We start from the raw sequence: 10,396 nt of genomic DNA, 5'->3' as shown, positions 1-10,396 counted from the left end.
TTTATTCATTCTCTGTCTAGTGTAATCTGCTGTCTCATCATGCTAAGCAGCACAATGGTGTTTTGTACAAAGCATCACATCTCTTAACCCCCACTCTGAAACGAATAAATCAAATGATCCTGTGTTGAACCGTGTAATTTTTGATACCTTTGTTATTTTAGCTTTAAATGAACACACAGTTTTTAATGTGTGTTGTAATATGTTTTTAATATTTGACGGTCTTACCTCATCAGAAATTGATATGATACTGTGCATGTAAATGAGAATGTGTATTCCATAAACGTATCTACAAAACATTTGTAGAGAACTGTGGTCTATGCATTGTATTATAATTATATTCAAATGCATTTTAAGGATAAAAATTTGTGTGATAATGCCAGAATTGAATACATGGTAGCGACAATTTCTGCACTTTTATTTGATCTTGACCTTTTAGATGGTAGTATCTACTTATAAATGTTGTGTGTGCACACAGTTTGCTAGAGAAGAATGTGTGGTGAGTTGTGTGTGTGTGTGTGTGTGTGTGTGTGTGCGTTCATTCATTCTCATTTTACTCCTCATCATCACAGTACTCATGACATTCTTCACATGTACATATATAACCGGCAAACAAACAACAGCTGACATTTCTTTCAGATGATGATGATGACGATGAAGATTATCATGCTGGATCTGTTTGCTCACTCTGTGCCCACTGTGAGGTAGGATCCATCTATTAGCTTAATCATGTGTACTTTGAGATGTGGTTGGTTATGTCTACAATCTTTATTTTGCCAATAACTAAGTCTTACTTTTAATAACCAGTTAAAAACCACTTTTAATTGTGGCTTTTACAAATCATTATGACAAAAATGTAGATTTGGCCCATTTCACCGCAGCTTTGATTGTAACAATTTGATTGTACCCCTACTGATTTAGTCTTTTCTCTTTTAGCATTGTGACAGCTGCGATAAGTGCCCATGTAAAAAGGGAGATGCCTCAGAATACTGCGACTACTGCGATGTAAGAAACCCACAAGAAACACTTAATATTTATATGATAATTATAATGTAATGATGTAATGTTCATCAGTTACTTTGACCCATATGGAAACAGTGTCCTAAAGTTGAGGGGGCTTCAAATATCGTGGACAATAGGGGGCATTGATGTTAATTAAAATGAAATCAATGTTTTGAGATGTTCTCTGTCTTTTAGGATTGTGGAAAATGCTACATCTGTCCTGTTTGTAATACCGTCTGCCAGCCAGGTAAGAGTTTACAGAACAAGAACAATTTTAGATCATTTAAAAGTCCAATTACCTTATAAAATCATCATATCTTTTCATCAAAGGTGGTTTCGTCGACTCGGTGTCTGGATCCATCTATAAGTAAGATAAATTACCCTGTAAATTGTTTTTTAAAAAAGTGTTCAATTATATTAAAATGCTCCTCTTCTTTTTTTAGGACTGTCGCAGACGTCTTTGACGATGACGACGACGACGACGACAAATAAGCCCACTTGTCGCCACCATGTGGCCAAAAGAGAAACGAGCAACTGGGCGTTGCGTTTAACAAACTTTAGGATTTACATTGTAGCGATATGTTTATTGTCGTTAAGTTATTACTCTCTTTTTCTTCTGATGATATTACACGCTACGGTTTGGTTAAAATATAATAACAAACACTGTAATAACTTTGAAATAAATTTAAATTACGTAACATTGTTTTCTTTTTGAACAGGTTAACATAAACTATGAATTGTAAATTCATACCTAACTGTTGTTTTGACGTTGCTGAGTGAAATAAAATTATGGGACGTTTTATTTATGTCTATTTATGTCTCCATTGTGTATCAAAATACCACCAAAAACATACCTAGGCCTACTCCTGGAAAGATTATGATTTATAAAACAAAAAAAAACAAAGAGAATTTATTTTGATATACATTATTAACATTGTAGTGATAATAGCTATTAGACATAAGCCTAGCAATAAATATAAATGTACTTAGTCTAAAGAGCATATGTCTAAAGCTGAAAAATAGTGCGCTGTTTTTATTTTTTTAATTAAATAAAAAAGTTGAATTGACTATAAATGTTTTACATGTTTTTTTAATCATTTTAATTAATATTATTGTTATTTATATTATTATTTGATAGTGGTTTATAAGCTATGAAAATAGAAGTAGAAATAATAAGTGACCTGTATTTATGTGTTTATTTCCAAAGATCACATACAGATTAAACCTTGAAAAGTCTCTTTGGATAATGCATAAATAAAACAGTATGGTATAACGCAAAACAGCAAAGTACGTTTTGTGTTGAGTATAAACAAAATGTACATTCGACATACATAATTGTTACAAAGTAAAACAGTAGCAAGGCGCACACATATTGGGAAAAAATTATAGGTAAATAAAGGAAATAAAAGGGGAACAAACAGGGGTCATTAATCTTAAATATACCAACGTCTCTTGTCCTTTTTTAAATGTATTTAAATGTGTACTTTTTTCCTTTTTTTCCTTTAACAATTTTAAGACAACAATGAACAGATAACAGGGGTTAGACGGACATCACAATTTACAAAACATACAATACAATCAAATATACTTTACAAAAGAATTAAGTATATCAAAAGTTTTGAAAAGGGATTTAATGTCTGTGGCAAACATTCAAAAATTAGGTTTAGAATGAATAGATCTGGCTTTTTGAATATGACATTTTCCTAGAAGAGAAATCAGAAAAATTGTGTTATCAAGATTAATGTCCTTAGAATAAAAACCTGAGAGAAAAATAATAGTCTCTGAAAATTCAGACGTTTTTGGTTTTTATATGCTGTAAAAAAATAAATAAATAAATATATTTTTTAATTTTTTTAAATATTTTTTTTATAGCATATAAAAACAAAAAACGTCTCTTGTCGGTACAGGAAATACGAGTCTGTTTGCTTTTCATATAATTTAAAGATGAAAAGGCTACCAAGAAAATCGTTAAACACAGAAAATAAGGTTTTATTTTGATGGAATTACATTTGAAAATTTACCTAATATCAACATCATGTTTACAACGAATTCAACTCTGGTATCATTCAAAACTCAAAACTGCAATGTACGTGACACGATGATATTACACACTCATTACCAACCACCGCCTTAAAAGCTTTTATTTTGAAATTTCTGATGAACCAGGAAGTGGAACCGCAGACATATTTGATTCGGTTTCCATTTACAAGAGGTAAACATCAAGTTCTGCGCGTGTGGTGTTTTATTTAACGTATTTTTTATACTAATACTTACTGGTTGTGGTCATTATGTCCTTGTTGGCTTGTAGCTTGTAGTTTTATATGGATTTCCTGGTATCGAATGGCCATTAATAGCTTGTTAAGTAATCATCGCTCATCTGTAACGTTGCCAGAGTGTAACAAAAATCTGTTTATCTCTTAAATAATAGTTCATTTGGTTTTTGCAAAAGACAAACATGACTCGACATGGAAAGAACTGCACAGCTGGGGCTGTTTACACTTATCACGAGAAGAAGAAAGATACCGGTAATAAAAATGTTTGTGCGGTTGTTTTACACACAAAAACTATTATCAATGCAGTACATATGTAATATTGCAGTATTGCGATTATGCTCATCTGTTTACTTTTTCAGCCTCGTCGGGTTATGGGACACAAAGTGTGCGATTGGGAAAAGACGCCATTAAAGATTTTGACTGCTGTTGTCTCTCCTTACAGCCATGCAGGGACCCTGTCGTAACGTATGAGTCTCAGTTATTTCCTTTACATGTTGTGTGATGTAACGTTACAGGTAAATGTACTAGAACTAGATAGTTACATTGGCCAGCAAAGTGTTGATGTGCTCTGTGTTTTTTTTTATACATGGCAGTGAAGATGGGTACCTTTATGAAAAAGAAGCCATTCTGCAATACATCCTTCACCACAAGACAGAGATTGCTAAGAAGATGAAGGTTGTTTTACTCTAAATTTGAATGTGGTACTCTCACGAGTCTCCGTCTAACACCCATATATTAATAAACATAGGCATATGAGAAGCAGAAACAGGCTTTGAAGAGCGAGGGGCAGCTGGAGTCCAAGTCGGAGGAGAGAGAGAGAGCGGAGAAGTTCAAACAGCGTGAGGGCAACATTGTGTCCAAGCCAATCAACCCCTTTACCTCGGGTATGAATACATTTTGACCAAAATAATCTTTTCTGCTTAAATCACACATACATATTGGTTAAAAACACAGCATAAACATGCTGTATTATTTGATGTCTCTGTAGGTAAATCTAATGATGATGAAAAGCCAGTCAGCTCCTCCAGTGACTCTTCAGCAGGGGAGTCCAGTTCTGCTCAAGTCCTGCCCAGCTTCTGGATCCCCAGCCTTACACCAGAGGCCAAACCCACCTTACTTAAAAAACCTGTGAGTCATAATCCTGAAGAGCATTACACAATTCACTAAGCTCATGCTACAATCAGGTTGCATGTTACTACCACTGCCAAGTGTGTTTTTGTTCGGTCATAATGCCCTTGATAAGTTTGTCAAATGTTTGTTTTTAGTCCTGTAAAGTGTACTGCATGGGTAACTTTTAATGTCAAACCTAAAGAGGGTCAAAAGGGTGCCCTGTCACCCTCTTTCTAAGTTTATTCCCCAGTATTGTTCTATGGAGATTAATATCTGTCAGAGCAAAGTTTAAGGCGTACCCTTGATGATCCCCTTTTTGGGACTGATTTGATTGTACATCTCTTCTTCTCTCTTAGTCAAAGACAGTGTTGTGCCCCATGTCGGGACGTCCGTTAAAGATGAGTGATTTGATTCCTGTGCACTTTACTCCCCTGGACCCAAGTCTGGACAGAGTGGCCCTCCTTACACGCCAAGTAAGTTGGTGACCAAACCCACTCCCATTTCTCTTAATAGATCAAAATAGATACATAAAATAAATCTATACATTTGAAATTGGTGTGCCTCATGCGGTGATCAAATGAAAAGCAATGCATTAAAATATGTTGTTTTGATTATTTGATATGTTTTTCAATTTTTAAAATGTTATGCCCTCCTCAGGACAGATATGTGTGCGCCGTGACCAAAGATACACTTGGTAACTTTGTGCCGTGTGCAGTTCTCAGACACTCGTGAGTTTGACTTTTACATTATTTTCAAATCTAATTAAAGAGCACCTATTTTTCGATTCACGATTTCTTTTGGTGTGTAAGTGTGTGTTATTACATGTTAACGATATGCAAAGGTACAGATCCCAAAGTAAACGATACCGCAAGGATTTCGTCTCCAACTTAAATCTCCTTTCTTGGACTACAACAAACACACAGATTGTAGGCAACAGTTTACTTCTTCGGCCTGTTGATGTGGACACGACGGTCATTATCAAAATTTGCTGCCTACTGCTTTGACATCATGTGAGAGCGTCGTTGTACATTCCCATACAGTCATTTATTTCTCAGTCCGCCACAAAATTAAAATTGACCACCACAAATAGATGTTTGCACATCGCGTGGTGTCGGTCGACGCGCTCCACTGAGCCTCATTTAAGTGGCATTTAAGCATGTATGCGGAACTGTGTTCCTGATTCACAACCTGTGGATGTTTTTCATTACTAAAAGGGAGTTTGGGGACTTACAGCAAAGCACAGATGACAACAGGTTTACTCGAGATGGCGCAAGCTAGCATGAAGGTAAAGCTAATCTTTTACATTATAGCAATGATGCTGGTAGTGACAATTCTCTTAGACCAATCAGTGCTCTACAGTGTTTTTGCGTCACGTTTTGGTATCAGCTCGCGTCGCTTGGAACCCCGACTGAGGCGGAACTAAAAAAAAGTATCGGGTACCACGTACTGCACCCAGTGAAAAAGCTCCCAAATGTAAGCTGACCCAATCTGACCCAAACCGTGGGGTACTGTGTAATGAAATAGCGCCAATAGGTGTTCTTTAATATAGCTTGCTAAAAATAATTTTATATGCTTAGTCCTTCCTCTCACTTTTAGATTTGTCTCTCTTTTTACTGTCTTTCCCCAAGTGGAGTGGTTGTCACCATGGAGTGTGTAGAGAAGCTTATCCGGAAAGACATGGTTGATCCAGTGACTGGAGATAAACTGAAGGAAAAGGACATCATACCTTTGCAGAGGGTGAGTAATAGAGTGAAAGTAAAGTGTTGCTATATATTAATGTTAAAGGGGTTAAACGTGAAAATCTGTTTTGGCAGGGTGGGACCGGTTTTGCTGGATCAGGAGTGGACCTCAAAGCTAAAGAGGCCAGACCCGTCATGCAAGCGTAAGCGAAAGAGTCGGAGGTGCGCGTTACTTAGACCATGTAAATATTGTTATTAATTGCCTGGGCTTTTTGCAAGTTTTGTCATTTGTTTAGTGAGGGGTAATTTGAAAAACAACATGCAGTTGTTTTTACATTTTCCCTAAAAATATTGTTTACATTTAATCGTGACATTATTATAGAACAGATATTGTAGTCGTTTTCTTTAATAAATGGTTTATTTTACACACTTATAAGAAGTTAATACTGTCTTTTTTAATAGTTTTCGAGAAAGTGAGGCAGTTTCTGTTGGTTATGTGGTTAAAGTTCATCATGATTGACCAGGGTCCCAAAGTCAGTTATGGTGCTGACTTTAATGAAATCAATTCTATCCATGATCTCACTAAGAGATAGACGTCCATCCTGAAAATGATAGCAAGAATACAGACAAATAAAAAGGGTAACAGCTGATGTAGATTTGTATGAGATGGTCAAGATTAAGTACTTGTGTGTGTAAAAGATGAAGTTTAAAATTTCTGTACTACTAGTTTTCAAATAAATCCCAGCCTGAACTCCATTGGTTGAGCCAATGTTGCTATGTTGAACCTTCAATCACGCTGACAATTACGTCACTTTTAAAAAAAAAATGAGTACTGTACTACCGATTTGATAGTTCCACAATATTTGGACTCTTTAGGGCAGTGGTTCTCAAACTGGGAGGGGGGTCAAGATGGTGCCAGGGGTCCACAGTTTTACGAAAACTTATACATTTTGTGTAATAAAACATCAGAAAAATATAGCTACCAACCATCAGTGTTACATTTATTATTTAATGTTTTGTTTAATTAAATGTCTTAGTTTGAGATTGTTTTATGTCATGAATTTTCTTTGGGGAGAGGGTTGCAAAGGGATCCCCCCTATGGGGGCTGGGGTGTTTGACAACCACTGCTTTAGGAGAATCAACATATGAATGAGTTGTTTATAGGCATTTGCCCATCAAATATTGCCCACTTCACCTTAAAATTGACCATAGTTCAATTTTGCTGTTAAAATTACTTGAATTACTTTTTTGATTCCATCTTATGTAAAAGGGGCACTTCACCCATTTTGTATAGTTAGAACCCCAGTCATGTTTTTGAATGGTCATGCATAATTTCCTCAGTTGCCGCTGAGACAGGAGAAATACAGATTTCAGTGTTGCACTTCCTTCTTTCAATGATGTAAAAATCATCATTTTGAATTATTGAAAGCAGGAAGTCCTATATCTTTGTTGAGGGGGTGAGACTACAAACACCCCTTTTCTCTGTCAAATAGGCACCAAATTACTACAAATATGATGCACTTTCAATAAAGATTAATGTTTCTATGGGTGAAATGCTCCTTTAACAGCTTCATTAGTCAATTATGTGCAAGAGTATTAAAATAAAATCCCACTCCGAATTAACCAAAAAACCAACATGGCTTTATTTAGAATTCACAGAGAGAAAAATGTTTCAGCAATAAAGTGTCAATCACTTTTGTCTCCTCCTACCTATACAGCTTACTCCTTATACTACATGGATTGTTTCATGTAAAATGTGAAATCACAGATCACTAATGTAATAAAATGTTTGTAACAGTCAAACCAGGCCTGTTACAGGAGTTTATCTGCAACTGGCCCACTATTCAGTGCTGAATTCCTGAGCATCCTAGAGCTCTACAGCTTTGTATAACATAAGTGAAATGGAGTGTGTCTTCTTTATATTGTATGTGTTCATTATATTGTGTGTGTAAAGTATATTTTCATCAGATTTGGTTGCCCCAAAAATCTTGAATGGATGAAATGTTTGACAATAAATTAAACTATCTGCCTTGACCTTTAGTTAATGAAGTTTCTTTTCTCCATTGATTCAGTTCTTATAACCAAGAAGCCTAACCCCTGACTTCACTCCTAGAAATGTTTCAACCCAACATGATAATACAACTTTTTGAAATTCCTTGCCCTGTCTCATACAAAAAATATACCGCCTCTGATTTCCCTCACCAAGACCCATGTGTGACATTATTAAAGCTCATCGTGTCTTTTGGTGAGATCTTCTCCGTAATTAGTCGCTTGGCTCCCAACAAACATGTTCCAGTTTGCCAGAATCTCCTTCTTGGTGATTTTGTCATCCTGGTTAGTCAATTACATGAGGTAGATGCAAGTCCATATTGATTTAGTGGTAGTGAATTAAAATGTAGCAGACAGACAAAAAGAAAAATTAATTAGAATCAATTAGTTTTTGAATCTGACCCCCAAGCATAGCCCCAGCGAGTCTCACTTACGTTATCTTTATCAGTTTCGTGAATGAGATGTTTGGCCTCATTGTCTGCGTGGTCCACCTCTCCTGGCAGGATCCACTGAGCTACTTCATTGGCATCAAGAAAACCATCCTAGCAAAAACCATAAACATAATGAAATAGATTGATCAAGCTGAATTTCTTTTACAGCCATTTCGATTACATACTTTGTTTGTATCTCTGAACTCTGTAAAATGTTTCTTTTCTGTTGCAACCCATTCTGGTTCATTCTCCCCATCCTCAGGTGTATACATATCCCCTGGGGGCAAAATTAACATAATTGTCAACTTTTTTTTTCATTGTTTTAACGCAGAGTATCCGAATGTGTGTTGATATTGTGCAAATACTTACCAATGTATTCCTGTAGATTAATTTTCTTGTCACCATTCTTGTCAATGTCCTCAATTGTTTCCTGTAAAAATGTAGAAAAGGGCATCATGTCTTCAGTCATGTCAATTCTTTTTATGTTTAATTACTCATTTTAACCATCACCTTACCTGTATGACAACGTCTTTCATGTAGTCAAACTCCTCTGGATGAAGGAATGCAGTGAACTCTTCTCTGGTAGCGATGCCATCCCCATCCCGGTCTGCAGATTTAAACCTCCTCTCATCTCTAGTGAGCATGGATTTGTAACTCATCTTATCCTCAACATCATCAAACTCTTCATCCATGTAATACAATAACATTTATGGTTACAATCATCTCCCATTAAACATAGCACAATTATGTTCCTCACCCATATTCAAATGTTTGATTCGCTTACCCATGTAAAATCCATAAGTGGTGTTCTTATACTCTGTCCATGCAATCTTCCCATCCTTGTTCTGGTCGTAGTCTTTCCAGTGCTTGTCCACGTTCTCCTCGATGTATCTCCTCTGCCTGTGTTTAATCCAGTGGTGGAGCTCCGCATGGCTGACGAAACCATCTTTATCTGTATCGATACGATCCACAATCTTTCTGCATGGAAATATATCAGGGAAAGCATGAAGATTGATAGACAGATATCGGTTTTCCTTGTATTTATCTAAACATTTTTATTTTTTACCCCAGTCTCTCTTTGCTTTCCTCAGGGCTCAGCTGGTCAAAGGTCTTGGCTTCCTCTTTGCCCAGAAAGGCCTCGTGGTCATACTGGAATCCATGAGAATCATCGTGAGCGTGGTCACTGAGGTCAGACTGACGGTGTACACGCTTCTCCTGTGCAGGCACTGTTACTGTGACCCCAACAAGCAGGGCAAGTGTTCCCAAAAAGAGCAGCTGCATATTTTCCCTGATGTGTGTTTGAGGGAGACAGAGAGGAGAGATGTGTTTAATAAAATGTATTCTTAATGCATAACACTGATATAGTAAAAAGTATGCATAGTAGAAAAAGGATGTAGCACACTTAGACATGAACTCAAAACTAGTTGCATTGAGTACATTTAAATTATCCTCAATGGTCAAATTTAAATGAATAAAACTATAGTAATAATGCGAAATGATATTGTATTTTAAGCCTTTAAATAAAAGAAGGTATTTTATGTTAAAGACTAATCATACAACGGTGGCGTGTGAAATTATCAAATGTTTGCATTGCACTGATTTAACTTACTATTGAAAAACATTCCCAAACAAAGCCACAGTTTAAAGTGTATAGACAACAACGCATAGGCAGTAAATTTTCTACATTTATATTAAAAAAATGTCTTACCGATTCTGCAAAGATTTCTGCATGAATACACCCGTTTATCTCAAGTTGATGAGTACGCGTTGGCACGGTACCTCTTTAAAGTGCACGTAAAAGTAGGCGGAGCAAACAGCGTTACGTGGACACAAAAATGTTTAACTGGCATGAAAT

General features: G+C 36.2%; 3 protein-coding genes across 9 annotated transcripts in view; 2 read left to right on the top strand and 1 right to left on the bottom strand.

Moving 5' to 3' along the window:
* Positions 1-1,801, top strand: part of LOC129436046 (uncharacterized) — a 4,421-nt gene extending 2,620 nt beyond the window's left edge. For 2 of the 3 annotated variants that reach the window (XM_055193855.2, XM_073857258.1), the window contains 5 exons: positions 637-701; positions 934-1,002; positions 1,195-1,246; positions 1,330-1,366; positions 1,443-1,801. In XM_055193855.2, coding sequence (XP_055049830.2) covers positions 637-701; positions 934-1,002; positions 1,195-1,246; positions 1,330-1,366; positions 1,443-1,491 — 272 coding nt within the window. In that variant the 3' untranslated portion in view covers positions 1,492-1,801. The remainder of the gene's footprint in view (positions 1-636; positions 702-933; positions 1,003-1,194; positions 1,247-1,329; positions 1,367-1,442) is intronic. The other variant, XM_073857257.1, reaches the window with a different exon arrangement.
* Positions 1,802-3,087: 1,286 nt separating this feature from the next.
* Positions 3,088-6,490, top strand: nosip (nitric oxide synthase interacting protein). 3 transcript variants are annotated; one of them, XM_055193854.2, is made up of 10 exons: positions 3,088-3,211; positions 3,428-3,524; positions 3,632-3,737; positions 3,866-3,947; positions 4,021-4,156; positions 4,261-4,400; positions 4,739-4,855; positions 5,040-5,110; positions 6,011-6,119; positions 6,197-6,490. In XM_055193854.2, exons 2-10 carry the CDS (start codon positions 3,455-3,457, stop codon positions 6,266-6,268), a joined length of 903 nt encoding a protein of 300 aa, XP_055049829.1. In that variant the 5' UTR covers positions 3,088-3,211; positions 3,428-3,454; the 3' UTR covers positions 6,269-6,490. The 3 variants fall into 3 exon arrangements, with proteins under 3 accessions (XP_055049829.1, XP_073713356.1, XP_073713355.1); XM_073857255.1 differs by having other exon boundaries at positions 3,142-3,212; positions 3,449-3,524; XM_073857254.1 differs by lacking the exon at positions 3,088-3,211 and having other exon boundaries at positions 3,220-3,524.
* On the bottom strand, positions 6,341-10,396 carry rcn3 (reticulocalbin 3, EF-hand calcium binding domain). 3 transcript variants are annotated; one of them, XM_073857252.1, is made up of 8 exons: positions 10,250-10,396; positions 9,608-9,829; positions 9,334-9,519; positions 9,057-9,237; positions 8,911-8,971; positions 8,727-8,818; positions 8,545-8,652; positions 6,341-6,663 (listed from the first exon to the last, which is right to left on the bottom strand). In XM_073857252.1, exons 1-8 carry the CDS (start codon positions 10,270-10,272, stop codon positions 6,562-6,564), a joined length of 975 nt encoding a protein of 324 aa, XP_073713353.1. In that variant the 5' UTR covers positions 10,273-10,396; the 3' UTR covers positions 6,341-6,561. The 3 variants fall into 3 exon arrangements, with proteins under 3 accessions (XP_073713353.1, XP_073713354.1, XP_073713352.1); XM_073857253.1 differs by lacking the exon at positions 6,341-6,663 and adding an exon at positions 7,681-8,392 and having other exon boundaries at positions 9,057-9,223; positions 9,299-9,519; XM_073857251.1 differs by lacking the exon at positions 6,341-6,663 and adding an exon at positions 7,681-8,392.

This window comes from Misgurnus anguillicaudatus, chromosome 19 (assembly GCF_027580225.2).
Source record: "Misgurnus anguillicaudatus chromosome 19, ASM2758022v2, whole genome shotgun sequence".
NCBI lineage: Eukaryota > Metazoa > Chordata > Actinopteri > Cypriniformes > Cobitidae > Misgurnus > Misgurnus anguillicaudatus.
This window is presented reverse-complemented; position numbering and strand designations above follow the sequence as displayed.

Excerpts from the sequence above, each read along its gene's own strand:
- nosip (XM_055193854.2), top strand. The coding sequence starts at position 3,455 with ATGACTCGACATGGAAAGAACTGCACAGCTGGGGCTGTTTACACTTAT. Across the intron at positions 3,738-3,865 it reads TGCAGGGACCCTGTCGTAAC|TGAAGATGGGTACCTTTATG; the intron begins GTATGAGTCTCA and ends TATACATGGCAG. Across the intron at positions 3,948-4,020 it reads AGATTGCTAAGAAGATGAAG|GCATATGAGAAGCAGAAACA; the intron begins GTTGTTTTACTC and ends TAATAAACATAG.
- rcn3 (XM_073857253.1), bottom strand. The coding sequence starts at position 10,272 with ATGCAGAAATCTTTGCAGAATCG. Across the intron at positions 8,972-9,056 it reads TGAAAGACGTTGTCATACAG|GAAACAATTGAGGACATTGA; the intron begins GTAAGGTGATGG and ends ACATTTTTACAG. Across the intron at positions 8,653-8,726 it reads AGTTCAGAGATACAAACAAA|GATGGTTTTCTTGATGCCAA; the intron begins GTATGTAATCGA and ends GGTTTTTGCTAG.